The sequence below is a fragment of the Carettochelys insculpta genome, chromosome 11 (assembly GCF_033958435.1).
Source record: "Carettochelys insculpta isolate YL-2023 chromosome 11, ASM3395843v1, whole genome shotgun sequence".
In the NCBI taxonomy this organism is placed as follows: domain Eukaryota; kingdom Metazoa; phylum Chordata; order Testudines; family Carettochelyidae; genus Carettochelys; species Carettochelys insculpta.
In genome coordinates this window covers 26,892,196-26,909,421 of record NC_134147.1, presented here as the reverse complement: position 1 = coordinate 26,909,421, position 17,226 = coordinate 26,892,196, and the positions used below count along the sequence as shown (strand labels likewise).

Below are 17,226 nucleotides of genomic sequence, written 5' to 3'. Positions count from 1 at the left end.
GTATCCACTTGTAATGTTGTTCTCATTTAGTCTAATTTTAATTCTCCATACTCCCCTGCTTACTGTTGGAATTAAAACAAATCCTCCTATAGTATAATGACCATTTCACCCAGGAGAAATCAGGTGTTGATGTTTTTGCTCTTTGCTTATAATCTGATTAATGTCAGAGCACTTATGAAACAGTAAGAACTGTAAATTAAGTCTCCCTTACTAACTTTTAATGGCATTAGTTTACTGTTTCTTTGGTTGACAGCAGACGAGTGGCATTTTGATCATTTCAAAGCAGGGAAAATGAAATGAGAGGATACTGTGTTAAAACAAAGCAAAAAAACCATCACACAACTGCACCCACCCCAGCCCCATGGGCCCTTGAATTAGCATGTGCTCTGTGTTTCTTTATGCATAATGTTAGTCTCTGCTTAAAAGCTTCAGGACTGTGAATACTGTATACACATCCAGGTATTAAATGCTCTTGTTGTGCTGCTCAGTATAGTAGTTACATACAGTAAACTTTTTCATATCCAGCAGTCCCAGGGCTGGGACTGGGTAATAGAGAGGTATACCTAGCAACACAGAACATTAAAGAAAAACAAGATTACATATTAAGGAACAAACAAAAATGTATGCACAATACTTTTATTTACCAACAACAGTAGTATTGTACACTGTAAGCATATACTGTATTTGCTGTGTTTGTATTTACTTTCATGATACTGCACTTATGGAAAACATAATTAAAATTTACTTAGGGTTAAAATGCTGCTTATCTGAGAGTTCTGGATGATAGAATGCTTGGGTCTGAGAGAGTTTACTATATCTGTTTTTTTGTATCATGTCAATTTAATGCCACCAGAGGGAGGAACATATCAAGTACAATGGAGCGCGGGAAGCAAAAGGGCTAGACTTTCTATCGTTATTAGTGACTGAACTGTGTTACAAGTCTGAAATGTGTCCTGAGGTATTTTCCCCACTTTATTGGTCATTTATTTACTTACAGGTGTCCGTACTTCACTCAGCTCAGTAATAACTTGGGACTAGTTAAGAAATATTTTGATAGCTTGTTCTCTAAAAGGCCGCGGTCTGAGTCAGTCAGTAGTGTTTTGAGGTTCATGTATATGGGCAATGAGTGTCCAAGAGACTTGTGGCCATAGTAGAAAAATTTTGGGTCATCGGCATTGAGAATGGTAGCCTCTTCCAGACTTTTCCTGCATGAGAAAAATCACATTAACTTGATGTTGTTTTAATCTCGTTTGCATAAATTGGTGCAAAATGGCATGCGAACACTTATTTTTATTTAAACAGTTTTTTTGGCAGGGCAGGGGCTTATTTTATATTGAATAGGAATCTGTTTGACAAACTAAAATAAACCACTCTTAAACTGAAATCAGTGTGTCTGGACAGGAGTTTGTACCTGTTAAATGGACCTCATACAACCTTCTCAGGTACATTGGGCATAAAAGACAAGACAAATTATGCAAAAAGATGTCTTGTTCAGTTTCTATGACCAGTGTGTTTTTCTGCAGGACTACATAAAAGGAGGGACCGTAATCCTTCTGCTGGAGGATCTACTGTTGCGATGCCATGTTACGTTTCTGACTGTTCTGTCAGACAAAACCATCTTTCGCAGGCAAAAGATTGGCAAGAACAACATGAATCATACAGTAAACTCTTGTTAACCCACTATTTGATTAACTGGCACACTTGGATAACTGACATAAATCACAGTCGAGCAGCTGTGGTCAGTGGACACCAGGAAGGAGCGTGGAGAGAGCAGAAGAGCCCACTGGCTGCACTTGGATGCAGGGCACCACTAAGCAGGCCGCTTCCCCCCTCCTGCCACCCTCCCCCTTCCGCCCCCCCCCAGGGGATGTTGTTCTCATGCTCTGTGCACAAACCCCAGCCCTGAGACCGCTTCTCCTCTGCTCAGCGGATACTGGGCGGGAGCATGGATAAATGGTGTCAGGGCTGGGGTTTGTGCTCAGAGCGAGAGAGCAACACCTGCTCCCCTCAACCCCCAGAGGAGGAGAGGTGGCCGGCTCAGTGCTGTCCTGCGTCCCTCCATGCTGTGTCTTAGTGCAGCCAGCATGCTCATCTGTTCTCCCACCCAGTGTAAGCTACTCACGCCGCTCAGCGCTACTCAGCTGAGGCCTTGTCCTGCTGGCAGGGTGTAACAGTCTCCTAAGGTATGTGGGTGATTGTGGAAAAAGACTGGGAACAATATTCTGCATTGCCACCCATCTGCAAAATTGTTCCTCAGTCCTGATGCTGTTGAACATTGGCTCTGCTTTCTTCTTATTTTTTTTAATAATTGGAGATACACATCTCCTAGAACTGGAAAGAACCCCAGCAGGTCATCTAGTCCAGTCCCCTGCCCTCTTGGCAGGGCCAACGACCATCCCTGGCATCTGTTTGCCCCAATCCCCAAATGGCCCCCTCAAGGACTGGGTTCACAACCGTGGGTTTAGCAGGCCAGTGCTCAAACCACTGAGCTATCCCTCCTTGTAAAATGGATGTGCCAATAGCTGACCTTTCAGGGAGGGGAAAACCATCTAAACTGTTCTGGTTTCAACTTCAGTGAAACCAGTGATAGGCAAACCAGGGCGTGGTTCAGAAGCCAGCTGTCTCCATTTAATTTAACCCCCCAAAACTGACGTGATGGGAGACTTTGCCCACCTGGATCCCATTCTGCTTATTGCAGTACAATACTGCTCTTGTTGGTAAATATAAGTACTCTGCATATATTTTTGTTTGGTTTTTTAATATCTAATCTTGTTTTTCTTTAGTGTTATGAATTGCCAGGTATACTTCTCTCTTATCCAAAATATTTGATTATCTGGCAACTTTCTAGTTCCATGAACACTGGATATCAGAGTTTACTGTACATTTAAAAGGTAGGAGCAGGAGCTGAAAGTTTTGCCGCCGTTAACTGCCAGGGTTATTTGCTATGAAGAAATATGCAGGAACCTGTAATGAAACTACAGGGGGGTAAAATCATAGCTTTAATGTTCGTGTGGTGAAAGATTGGTACCTCTATAGGATTCCTTATTTTCATAAGTCTGTGATGACCAGTGCCTATTGGAATATTTGGATGAACATGAATTTACTGTAGTAGATCAGACAATTCATCCATCAAGCCTGATATATTTGGGGCATCAAGATTGGCAGTAGCTGTCATGCATTGTCTGATTCTTCACATGATACCCTAATGTCAGCTATGCAGGTCATGACGTGAGAAAAGTAGCATTCATTCTTGTAACCTTCCTGTGAGATAGGAAAGTAGTAATTCCATTTGATAAATGTGGAAACTGAAGGATAGAGAGGTAATTTGCTCAGTGTCCCACTGTGATAGAGCCAAACCCAGAGTCCCACAAATTTACCCGTTCAGTCAAATAACTGCTATTCATACTTGCTGCATATTTGTCAGTTTCTGGCTACAGCTTCTGCTTTCTGTAATATTGCTCACATGGAGATACTTGAAAACTGTACAAAGAGTCCCAACACTGGAATACCTTTCTGTGGAGATTTTCCCCTCTAAATGGAATTCTGGCCAGTTCCAAGTTGCTGGTGTGAAGCAGTTACTCAGCCTCTGAGATAAAGCTCTCACAATCTTTGCTTTACGTGCCTGTTGATTTCCATGTATGTAGGTGCTCATTGCAATGAGTTTTAGTGAAAGGTAAACTGTAGAAGCAAGTTATGATTTTCTGCGTGACTCAGCTATGCTGACTGTTCTGAGAAATGATTGCACAAATAGGATTTATCCCATGGTAGGGGCTGCTGGGCCTCTTCTGGAGGACACTCATAAATCAATTCCGTAGTAGAAGAACCAAAAGGGGAAAACCCTCCACCTTGTTTATATATAGCTCTTTATATAAGAAGATATTCAGCTGCCTATACAGCTTCCAAAGGTGCTAGGTAGCCATTACTTATCTGTTGTTCTCTGAAATCAAAAGGAAAACTAATTTTCCAGTTTAATTTTCTGTTTTTATCTTTAAATTGTGTATCTTGACTGTGTCTATTTTAGCCTTGGTTCATCTGGTAAGCATTGAATGGCATTTACTTCCTGCAGCCCTGTATATAACACCAGTCATGGAAGATCCTGGTCGCATTTATTTTGTGTGCTTCTGCTGAGCTGGGCTGGTTGCTGGCTGGCTAATGCTTTCATACTGACGGGGGTTTGAAGATACCATGTAGGTAACATGTGCAGTCCCTGGAAAAAGGAGAGCCCCTCTTGTTGATAACAGCACCCTTCTGCCCTTCTTTTTTTGATGTTTGAGTGTTGTCGACATTATTTAAGAGAGTCCCCTGTCAAAAAATAAAATGTTTTTTGAGGGGTGGATGAAGGCGGAGCAGAAGATGAAATGTAGAGCACCCAGTTGAGCTCTGGATAAACCAGGGAAATGACAATTTTTACTTACTTTTTCTCCCCACAGCAGTACAACAGCAACTCAGATTGCTGTTGTGCAATACCCATACAATGGAGTCTCACTCCCTCAATAAACAGATTCTCAAAATGACATTTGGATCCCTGAAAATGCTTCTGTGTGCATCTCTTGTTTCCAAATCCTGGGAGGCGTCTCCAAAGAGGTGGTACTCAGATGATGTGGTGATCAATTTGCTCCAGTACAAAGTTTTAAGTAGTACAGAAGATAGAAATTGAGACATATTGTTTATTGTTATGAGTTGAATACCAATAGTGTATAAGATAGGAAGGAACAGTCTTTTTTGTAGGACATGTATCCTTGATTAGTTGTTTTGAAATGCAAAAATAATGCAGTTTGTGCTTTCTGATGTAAACTTGATTGATGTGTATTAATTTTCGTATATCGCATGTAGCTGTTTACATTTTTATATTGATAAAAGTAGCATCATTTAATTGGCAGTGGATGTTTCAAATTTTACAGTATTTAAGTGGCACACTTCACGAAGCAACCTGTTTGAAATACAAAGAAATGGATATGAGCAAAGGAAAATGAACTTACCCAAAAATGAGAGGGTACCATCCAGTGTAGCCTGCCCAGTCCCAATGTCCAATGTGCTGAAGTACTCTACTTGGCTTAGTTTGAAGGAATCATTGTCTGTATGGAAAGACACTGTCTAGAGTGAATGGACAATCATGAGAGAACAGCATAGCACAACAACCATCTTCTGCTTTGGGTGTTCAGATTGTTTCCCAAAACAGTTTTGTTTCTCAAGTTACCTTTTGCAGGGAAGTGATTCCAGGGAGTGGTGCCTGCAAGGATTGTGGGAAATATGCTTTGGAGTTACACTCTGGAGTGGTTATATACCCGCATCTTGCCTATTCCTAGTTAAGGACTTTTTATGGTCTTACTAAGGCTAATGTCCAGGATGCTGTATTCCTTCTTGGAGATCAACTAGAATACAGTGAACCAATAGATTATTATTCAGTAGATGAACAGGGGCATCAGTCTGTTAGTGATACTTTTGAGAGAATAAATCCAGACGACTAATATGGCATGAAGACTGGGTACACAGAGAGTAAATAATGAGAACGAACCATATAGCGCTATATAATTGGTGTATGAAGTCTGCAAGAATGGCAGTGACCTGAAATGTCTGCAGAACCTTCTGTGAATCTTGCTGGGAGAACTGGTAGATGTCACTCCATCTACTGTAAACATGGAGACGCCACAATTAATGTTTCCTCTGCTTTGAAGTCTGAACATGCGGCTGTTTGGTTCTGCTTGGCTGCTGATGGTATGCTAAGTACAGTAATAACACAGAGAAGAATGCTATCAGGTGAATAAAAATTCGCCGTGCTTTCAGTGGTAAAAATATACAGTCAAATATTAATATAAAAGATGTATTTATTTGTTGGCTCTTTTACTGTTTTTGAGCAAGAAGAGTTTTGTGAAGGTTGGAGAGTGGGGGTAATAAATCTCTAAATTAAAAAGCCATCTTTGTTAAATCATGTCAGAGAGGAAAATGGGGATGATGATTACTGATAAAGGGAAAGAATATGATGCTTTACAATATATGGATTAACACAACCTTAATAAATTTTCATGACAAATTTACCACCAAAGGCACAAAATCAACTCACTGGCTCCTATGAAAAATTGATAATTTACTCATGCAACAAAAACACATTGCTTCTTATGACACGGCATTAGAATTTTATAAGATTTGAGTAATACCTAGTATTGTTGTATTAAACTTAAAGCTCCAGCATGTTTTGGGGTTTTAAGAGTATATAGATAGTTGTGCTTGATTTTTTAGGTTGTGTCAGAGTTACCTGTGGGGAGGAATTAATCTGGGGAGTAAAACATTTGGTAAGGCATTTTATCTATTAATTAAATTCAAAAATATATTACAAAACATTATTTAGGTTGCAAATTGAAACCCTTGAAAGTTAGGAAATGCTAGAATTGCAATAGCCTATGAAATCTTAAATATCCGTGCAACTTTGGGTTTCCATCATGTATGCTTAATAAGATAGGCGACCCATGAGGAAAGTAGTATGTGATCACATAGTTAAAGACTGTATCATAGCACATATCCAGCAGGGGGTTAAAATTTAATTGCATGGACAGCTGACATAACTTTTGAGTGTCTCATTTACAACCTATACAGTATAGCATATGTTTGATATAATTTAAAATGTAATTTCCTAGGCGTTTTTTAAAAGAAAATAGACACATTTTATTTGTTGAGATACAACTTGGAAATGGACATATGTATTCTACAGCATCACAAGGATTTGAACCTTAAATTCTCAGCATTGTAGCACAGACTGCTACCACTTGAGGTACACGACAAATTATACTAGCTAACCTCAGGAGAAATGTGCTATCTCTGAGAGGTGATGAACCACTGGGTTTGGGGTGATCATCAAGAGGAGGTTCTCTTCCCTTCCTCTCCCCTAGTCTCCCTCCCATAGTTGGAGGAGCTCCAGTTACATCAGATACATCCAGATGGATGGTGAAGACAGAGGTAGCCGGGTCCAGGTACTGAGACCTAGGCTTAAGGGAAGGGGTAAACGTGGCTTAGTTCCTGCCCCATGTGGTGCTCCCAGAGCGGGGCGTGGGCCACTGGTGCCAAGTGCTAGATTAAGGGAGCCCAGCTTTTTTTGTCTCCATTCCCAATGACATCTGCCTTGGCATCTCCCTAGTATTTAGTTCACTACCAGATTCCTCTATAATGCTAAGACTGAAAAGCGTGGTAGTGATTGTCTTTTAACCACATGGAATTAAAACAGGCTAATGGTCAGATTTGAAGGAAGACTCAGGAGGAGTTAATATGTCACTGGTGTTGTGAGCACATCACCAGAGATAATAGTACAGTACCTGGCAAAGACCTCTTATCAGCTACGTCTACACGAGCCCCAAACTTCGAAATGGCCATGCAAATGGCCATTTCGAAGTTTACTAATGAAGCGCTGAAATGCATATTCAGCGCTTCATTAGCATGCGGGCGGCCACGGCACTTCAAAATTGATGCGCCTCACTTCTCGTCCCCATGGGGCTCCTTTTCGAAAGGACCCCGCCTACTTCGAAGTCCCCTTATTCCCATGAGCTGAACCCCCATGGCCCCCACCCACCCACTCCCAGCCCAAATGTGGGTCCCTCATCCATATCCCCCTTAATTCTGGTGATATTTACCCTACGTTGGCCCTCTCTTTATTTCCTGTTTTCTCTTCTTCTTACATGTGTCCCTGCCCACCACCCTTGTGTATCACAATCCACGCGTTTCCCTCCAGTGGCCATACCGGGATCTGTGGACAGTCTACAGACACCAAGTTTCTTGGGCATTGTGGGCCTTCCATCGGAGATTCACTAGATCAGTGGTTTTCAGCTGGGTTGTGCCATGAGAATTGTTGAAGTGTGCCATGAAATTTTGTCTATTTCCCCTTGCCACTGCTTGAGCCCTAGCTGGTGTGGGGTCATCAGTTTTCCCTCCCACTTTGGTTCTTTGCTGAGCTGCTGCAGAGGGAAACACCAACCCTTCAGGAGCCCAGTGCAAATGCTGCTTCCCAGCCCAAATGGGTTGGTGGGGAGCCCACAACCCCTCCCTGCAGTGGCAAGCAGGAAGAAGGGGAGGGTGGGATCCTGTTTGATCAGGGACATGGTTTAAATGTCACATCCTAGCTTCAGTGGGCTGAAGGGTAGGGGAGCCTCTGCTCTAGAGCTGCCTTCCTTTCCCCACAACCTCACAAGTAATCGAGTAAGTGCTGAAATTTTCAGACCTACCTCCGTTACTCAACTTCCCTAGTATGGTGTTGAGCAGATTTTGAAATGTCTGTGCTTGCAGTTGAAGACAGTGTGTTCTGTGGTGGATTTGAAACATTAATGCATTGGATCCTTGTTTAGCTTGTTGTTGCACTACTGTGTTGCAAACCTCTCTAGTGAGACTCTAACCATAGTAAATGTAAGTAAATGTGACATTTATGAGCAGTCGATTCAGCTGAAAAAAGTGGATGTGCTGTGGAATTGTTTACCTCATAGATGTGTGCCTTGTTACTGAAAAGGTTGGGAACCACTGAACTAGATGTTCCCCTACAATTTTGGCGTCTAGGACCCCGGAAGCAGAGGAAGAAATTTAAATGGAGCAGGAGGCCGGAGTAGCTGTGGGAATTATCCCACCAACAAACTTCTCCTTTTCACCAGATGAAGTGGTGATGTACCCTCCGCCTTCACTGGCTGATGATTTTAAGCTATTCCAGTATCTCAGCAAATGGGGTGGTGGATGTGCTAACAATGCCCCTGGAGGAGCTGAAAGACTTGCATCATAAACTGTTAAATACATGTGTACTCCCTCTTCTAGACTTGCCCATCCAATCAACAAGGCTTTTCTGGACCTATCTAAGGTCATAAGGCAGGCACAAACCTCCACTGCTACAACACATAAAAAGGACAATAAAATGTTTTATATCCTCTCTAAGGAGGTGGACTTCCTCTTTACCCAGACTATCTGTTTCTGTAGTGGAGAATGTGGTTAACTTCTGGGGAAGGCAATGTTGTTCCAAATCCACCCCTTCTGACAGAGATTGTAAGAGGCTAAATCTCGTTGGGTGGAAGGCATGCTTGTCTGCAGTGATACAGCTCAAAGTTTCAAATTAGCAGACCTTAACAGGCAAATTACAATTATATGAATTATGGCAAACTAAGCACTTTCATAGACCATTTGCTGGAAGCACAAAGGGAACCATTTCAGGCTATCATCAAAGAAGGCCAGTTAATAGCAAGAACAGCGCTGTAAATCCCATTGGACGCTGCTGGCACAGCAGCCCACTCAGTTTCAGTGGCAGAGGTAATGAGGCAGGCAGCCTGGTTACACCTCCCAGGATTGCCAAAAAGAAGTGAAGGTGATGACCTGAAGATCTCCAGTTCAAAGGGCCCAAGTTCTTCATCAGCAAGATGGATGTCTCACTCCATACTCAGAAGGACTGGTATGTCACCTTCCTTGGGAATCTATGCACAGAGGCTGTTACCTAGACTGTTGCAGACTAGTGCAAGGTAGATTCACATGCTAGCGTTCCTTGGTCTAATTGTTCATGTACACAAGCCCTAAGATAGGCCTTTCCTATTTAACCACACTGCTAAGCACTCAGTCAGGCTCTCATAGGTCTGGTTTATGCAAGGAATTTACATCAGCATAGCTATGTCACCCAGGAGTGTGAAAAATCCACACGCCTGAGAGATGCACAGGTTGGACCTCCCTGGTTTAACATTCCTTGGGACCTGACTAGTCCCGAATAAGGACGTTTGCTGGACCTGGGGAGGTCAGGCTTCAGGGCTGCAGGAGTGGGGTGGAGAGGAAGCCAGCTTCCCTCTGGGCTCTGCTGGTTCTGCCTCTGCCACTGCTGGTTTTCTTGTCCCCGGGTCCAACAGGCTATGTCACACTGTGGGCTGCTGGGCCACTGAACCAGCTGCACCCCTGGCCACTAGCAACCTCTGCCACTGTGAGTCTTTGATCCAGGGGCTGTCTGGTTCGTCAACATTCATGATGTTGCCAGACTAGAAAATCCCAAACCAGAGAGGTTCAGCCTGTAGCTATGTAAAATCCATATGGCTGAAAGATGTATCCCTAATCCTCATTGTACACCAGGCATGTCAAACTCAAAGCCAACTGAGGCCCTCACAAATGGAAACTGTTAGCTTTCAGGGCCTCCATGCCCCAGCTGACTCCCAGCCCCAGAGCTTCTGGGAGTCCGCAGGGCTGGAGCTGCCAGCAGGGCTTCATGCCCGGCCAGCTCCCAGCCCTGGGGCCTCAAAAAAGTTCAATGGGCCTGCATGCGGCCAGCATGTCTGACATGCTTGTTGTAGACAGTGCTATACAAAGGAAGAATTCTTCTACTGACCCATCTCTTCTTTGTGAAGTGGATTGCATGTATTGATGGGAGAATCCCTCCTGTTGCCATAGGTACAGTGAAGTGCCAAGGTGACGCTGTGGCTGTGCTGTAGTGGAAGTGTAGACAAGGCCTAAGTCTCATGGTTCTGATACTGCAACATCTTTGTTATAGACATTAACCCTTGAGAAGATCTTGCTGATTGAAACAATGTTTTTTCTGCTGAGTAGTTACTCTGATGTACAGTAATAAAACCAAAGCCATATTTTTAGACCCTATATCTGGAAATGACTGTGAATTCCTATCTACTCTATCCTCTGAAGGGTCAATCAAAGGATTATTTCCTCCAATACGTACGTGTCAACTTCAAAGCAAAAAAAGATGAAGCTCTGTAGCCCCCATAGAGGATCATGTGCCGAAGGGAGTATCCTTCCTGTACTCTTGGCGCTCCCACAGTTAGGTACATGTTTTGAAACTTTTTGCAAGGACCAGCAAACTGCCATTGATTTCAAGATTAAAATGTTGTCTGAAGTGAACTTTCTGTAAAATAGCAAATGTGCTCTAATAATAAATCTTTCCACTTTTAGCGCATCATTAAGTTATTCGTTCCTCTTCCATTTCTCATTCTCCATGTTTCTCCATGTATCCCTTTTTCATTCTTTTCCAGGATCTGTGAAACTGTCTAATTTTCTATCAGGTTTTCAGTCATGTTAGGCTAAATCAGAAAAGAGAGTGCTGCTTTCTAGCTATTTGAACCTTCAGGCTATGTCTACACTAGCCCTTTCCTTTTGGAAGGGGCATGGTAATGAACAAGTTGGGAAGATGCTAATGCGGTGCTGCCATCAATATACAGCGCCTCATTAGCATAAGGGCAGCCGCTCATGATTCAAAAGTGCCACTTTTGAATCGTGCACTGCCCATGTAGACAGGAGGCCTTTCAAAAAGGCCTCCCAGACTTCGAAAGCCCCTTCTTCCTGTTTGGTTTTAGGAAGAAGGGGCTTTCAAAGTCCAAGGGAGTACTTTCGAAAGGCCCCTGTCTACACGGGTGGCTTGCGATTAGAAAATGGCACTTTCAAATCGTGTGTGGCTGCCATTATGCTAATGAAGCACTGCAATTCATGGCACTGCCTCATTAGCATCTTCCCAACTTGCTCATTACCATGCCCCTTCCAAAAGGTAGGGGGCAAGTGTAGACACAGCATCAGTGTTCTTGTTCTTTCTTGTGGTCCCAACTTTTCTCTCATCATTTCTCTGACCTCATTCCAATAGCTCCCTTTGTTCTTTCTCCCATCCATTTCTGTCCTCCTTCCTTTGGTTTTTTTCAGGGACAGGGGATAGGCACATGAAGTGTTTTTGATCTCCAAATGTCCGGTGAGTGAATTGTTTGAGGGGGATGTTTAGCTAACACTACATTTGTTTGTGTCACCTTATAAATGAAGATGATTTGGTGGGTTTGACAGTGTAGTTCACAGCTTTGCCTCTTGAGAAGAACTAGCAATTTTTTTTTCCTTGGAGTTAAACTGTGGGTTTGCACTGAATAGGTCCACATGTAACCCTAACTGTAGAGTTGCAGATATAATGCTGTAGCCTTTAGTATGTGCATGTGTCTCTTTCCTTTTTGGTATTATAGAGGCGGTGTGTGTGTGAGAGAGAGAGGAGGACGCACACACTTCACCTATGATGATAAAGTATTATTTACTTTTTTCTGCAAACACACAAGCCAAGACGAAGGAGGGAATATTTCATAAAATCAATGCTATTGTGTCCTCTAGTCTAAGCCATAAAACAAGAGTAGCAGAGACATTCCCTTTGAACTTAAAATCCCTTCCTAAGCTGCTGATCTAACCGACGCAAGAGAAGGAGAATATAGCAGCCAGAAACACTTCTGTTCTGGTCTGTCTCTCTCTCTTTCTCTCTCCTCCCCCCCTTTTTTTAAAAATTTTTTTTAAATTTTTTTTTAAAAGTCCATAAGTGAGTTTGATGCTGCACCTCTTCCCATAAATTTTAAAAAAATATTATCGTAATGTAGGTCAGTGAACTGAAACGCCACTGTACACCATGGGGATTAAAGTCAGAGAGGCAGCCCTCTCCCACTCCCACTAGGTCATATGACAATATAAACAAGAAATGCAAGGAGCCTTCAGCTTTCTCTTGCCCTAATCCTTTGTTTATGCAGCACTTAAACTGACTTTTGGGGTCGTCTCTGTCTGGCATTAAAGCCCTAAAGCTTTTTGAAGTTTCCCTGAAGTTAATAAAATTAGTCTGCCCTCATTGCTAGGCCCCTTGCTGCTGCTCAGAACAGACTACATATCCCTTACTGTCTTTTCAGTGTTTGGCTTTTTAAGTTAATAATATTTCATAAAAAAGAGAACAAGCGAGAGAGATGCAGTGAGATCTCTCAAAAGGCTGTTGAGCTATTAGGCAAAGTGACTGCCGTAGTAGCTGTTCTGAGAACTCAAAGGGGATTAATGTGAAATCCAGTGATTGGAGCTAAATTGCTGTTAAAGTAATTGGAAGTGTTGAGTTTCATTGGGAGAAAACATGCTTTTTGCAGGTTCTTAAAGGAAAAAAGTGTGAAATAAAGTCTTAATTTTTTTAATTACTATTTTTACAAAAATAGATCCAGGGCTAACAAAATGATCATATCTGTTTAAAAAGTGTCTTTAAAAAGCTGGTGTATTAGTTTCCTCATTTGTTTTTATTTTATTGCATAATCAGGGTTCTTTTCACCTTGTTACTTGAGGCTGGGCATCCTCTTCCTAATATTTTTCCTTCAAGGTAAATCAGTAAATTAATTTATTCTAATCTCAGTCTAACGGTTAGTGTAGAGAACTGTGAGTCTGGACCTTTGGGGGTACTCTTCCAAATTTGCCACCAATGTGATTATAAGCTAAGTGCCATCCCACTCTGTGCCTCATTTTTTCCATTTGTAAAATGAGAGTATTGCTTTCCCATCAGAGAGAGATTGTGGTTCTTATTTATGAAGTGCTTTCATGACAGCTCATAAAAGGAGTTTTCTATCTGCTGAATATTGGTAATAACTAGAAGAGGAGGAGGAGGGGTATGAAATATTATTGCTCAGCACTGTGAAAATCAAGCCCTTGCCTCAGTGCTTAGTCACAAGATCATATCTGGCAAACTTGTCACTGAGGTGAGTGCAAGAGTGGTGCTTGAGTAGACTTATTTTAAAAAGTGTAAGTGTATTTCATAACATCTGTAATAAAGGAATGCTACAGTTTCAACAATGTTAGTTTTTTTCAATATCCATATATTAAGTCTAGGTTTTCCTCAATGCCCTTTAACAGAACTGTATAATAGTGCAGCAGTGTGCAATAATTTTTGATGCGGTGCCACTCCAAGAATTTGGGAAGTGGACAAGGGTTGTACTCTTCTGTTATGTTAATGGGGGAGGTGTGGGGTCTGGGATGGCACCTGAGAGCAGAAGGGAGCTTGGGGTAGGGAATTGGAGTACAGGAGGGAGTTTGGGTGAAGGAGGCTGTTGTGACCTGGGGCAGGGGCCCGGAATGCAGGAGGGAGGTGCAGGGGTTAGGGTTGTGATCTTGGGCAGAAGGGGGTTTTGGATTGGGGTTTAGGGGGTTTGGGTTATGATCTATGTTGAGGGTTATGACCGGGGCAGGGTCTGGGAGGGGATTTGGGTGCAGGAGGAGGTGCAGAAAGTATGAGTTATGTGCCTTGGAGGGGCCAGAGGGAGGGAGAAAGAGAGGGTCTGGCCGGAAGACTTACCTTGACAGCTCCTGGCCAGCAGCCTTGCAGGGTATTGATGCAGGCTCCCTGCCTGCGGCAACTCCAGATACTCAAACTGCAGCCTACCCACTGTTGCTCTCCACTCCAGACAGTGAAGCGGAGAGGGGGAGGCTCTTCGTGATTCTCCACGACTTCCCCACCTTCAGCAAAATCCCTGAGCTTCTCCTGGCTGTTAACCAGCCAGTGGGAGCTGAGATATTTTGCAAGGTGATGGGAGCAGCATGCAAAGCCTCACCCAGCCTCCTGGCATCCAGAGCAAACAGCTACAGTGAGGAGGAAGAGCATTTTTAAATGTTATGAAATCAGCATTTTAGGCTTTTTAAAAGCTGATCTCCCTTCATAATGTCGTAGGGAGGGTGATTTATCTCCCCCATCCACCATACTTGCTGGTTCTTGTGCCTGATCACTTAATTCAGAATCCTAACTTGGAATGGTTCCTCTCACCTGGTTACAAACCTTGAAAGTAAATTTCAGTACAACCGTCTTATGAGTGTTGGTTTAACAAATCAACATGTTTAAAGACGGTATACAGTGAAATTTTAAAGGATGTGTTGGGTAATTCTGAGTAATTATCATCTGTTTCATTGAAACCAAGGTCATATGAGTGCAGAACTGATGGTGAGGGAAGTGAGTATCTATAGAAGTGATGGTGGGGTAAGTGATGGAATAAACTGCTTATGCTAAGGATCTTTAATAACAGTTGCACTTCTCCATTGCCTTGCATGAAGAGATTTCAACGAATTTAACACATGCTAACTAATTACTCTTCACATGACTTATGTGAGGCCAATGAGTATTATTCCCCCTATTTTTACAGTAGGGGAGTATGAGGCACAGAAGGTAACTGACAGAGGCGCCTTTGCAGTTTTGGAAAAGAGTTAAGAGTAGAACTCGCTAGTTCTTGATCATCAGACCTGTGCTCCCTTACAATAAATGTTTATGTATATTGCAAGTCATTTGGAAGTTGTGATAGTCCCAGATTCATTCTGATGAGAACTATAAAGCACATTATTATCAAATCATTAAGTGTTCCATATATGAATAATTCTTTTGTTACTGTATGATATAGGCTTTGTGCGTGTATACATATATAAATAAATACATTTCTTCTACAGGTTTTGGATGATTACAGTGTGATTGGTCGTTCATTGTTTAAGAAGGAGACCAACATCCAGATTTTTGTGGGGCTGAAAGTCAAACTATCTACAGGAGAGGATGGAGTAATAGAGGGCGGCTTTGGGCAGAGTGGCAAATTTAAAATCCGAATTCCAGGTAAGTGTCCCTCCCGTCAGCTAACAGATGTCTCATGTAGGTATGTTAAATGGTTAACCGGTAAGCATGTGGCTTACTACTGTGCTTGCCTGTGAACTCTGATGGCAGCTAGCCACACTGGGCTGGAACAGCTCTAGCCCCACAAGGGCCAGCGGGGTAGGACTGCATGTCTGGAAGGAAGCATAGCAAGGCCTCATGGCTGTGGTTGGTCTCTACAGCTGCAGCAGGCCAGTCTCAAGTGCAAAAGATCTCAAAGTTTTGTCCAAATGAGGGCTGATTGTACTTTTCACAAACAGGAGCCAGTTGCAGCATCCATTCAAATGCAGATCTATTAACAGTTAGTAGGTTCTTTATTCTCAGTGGGCTGTTCCTCCTGTAGTTAAATGGCAGAGGCCATGACAGTATCAAACTCTATGGGATGCAGCCACCACTGGTGTATCAGCAAACTTGGCACTTGATGTCCCTTCCTGTAAGTGCTCAGCAACATGGGCCATACTTTTTGGCTGTGAAGATTTCAGTGTAAAGTTTCCAACTGCATCATGGTGAGCAAAAGATTACTAATGTGGAATTAAAAAAGCTAGCAGGAGAGAGTGTCTTCTCATTCATTTTTACTTGTAGTTATTTATGAAATACTGCACCATAAATTTAGTATATAGATTTCTTAATCATCCTCCATATTATCTAACATGTCTTGAAACTTCAACCATAATCTCTCTAATAAGCAGATTGTAGGGTTTTTAAGTGGATCTGTACTGTCTATGACTGCTTTTGCATCTTCTGCTTTTATAATATTTTAAGCTACAGTAGTTTTAGTCCTTGGTGAATCAGCAAAGGTTTTTTGCCTTTGACATCACAAGAAACTAGATGGTGGGCATTATGACTTATTGGTTTATTTGTGGTAGTCCTGTATTTTTTACTTCTCTCATTTGGTTTTGCAGGAGAGAAAGAAGGGTCAGTGGCCAAAGCAAGACAGTGTCATAGGTGAAAAGTATGTGTAGTGGAAAATAAATGGATGGTGGAAACTTTTAAATAATTTGGGTCTTTCAGGAGTTTCCAAGGCTTGCATCTACACTTACTGTAGAAGATCATCCCTGGAACTCCTCGTGAGCCACTAGCATTAAGGAAAATTGATGGGGAGAGTGCAGCTGTCCAGCTTCTGTCATGAAGACAGGCATGGATGTTGATGGCTGCAAAGTTGATTTTTGGTATGCAACTGGTGTAACAAAAATTATGTAGCAGCAGTTGACCTTCAAGATATAGATGTAGCCCAAGATTTGTGTGTGGGGGTGGTGGCGGTGGATATGATGCCATTCGTCACCTATAATTCATATTCCTTTGTTAGGTCAGTGCTGCTTTTTTAATGTGTCTGCATCCTGGGCTTTTGGTTTTTTTCCATTTTTTTTCTTATCTGGTCAGATTCTTCTCCCACTCAACTTTCAGACTTGCTTTTGCTTAGACTCTTTCCCCTATAGAGTTCTTCCATCAGGAATTATTCTCAAACTTTGAAGTTCTTTAGTTAGTTTATTGAGGATTCCTTATCAAAGATACCTGAACCAAAACGAACCAATCTTAAAAGATGAAAACTGTTTCAACCTAACCTAGTTTTGTATTAGTTAAAACCAGTCTTGACTTCTGGAATGTAATTTATGGAAATTAGCAGGTTGGTCAGGTATCTAATGTATGATAATTTGGTTTTGGTTTTGTGGTGCACCGGTTTGTTGTTAAAGCTAGTAAGGCTAGTTAGAGGTTGGTCACTTTACTAGCTGTGAGAAGACTGAGTGAGACAGAGGCAGTTGTCTGTATTGACTTGGTCATTGGGAATCAGAAGACCTGGTCATCTTCTGATTCAGCCACTGACTTTGTGTAACACTGATCAAGATGCT

The 17,226-nt window shown here is 42.3% G+C and overlaps 1 protein-coding gene across 1 annotated transcript in view; it reads left to right on the top strand.

Moving 5' to 3' along the window:
- The window catches only part of EEFSEC (eukaryotic elongation factor, selenocysteine-tRNA specific), a 170,857-nt gene that overhangs the window by 100,938 nt on the left and 52,693 nt on the right, over nt 1–17,226 (top strand). The window contains exon 6 of the mRNA XM_075005776.1: nt 15,187–15,343. Within this exon, the coding sequence (XP_074861877.1) occupies nt 15,187–15,343 (157 nt within the window). The remainder of the gene's footprint in view (nt 1–15,186; nt 15,344–17,226) is intronic.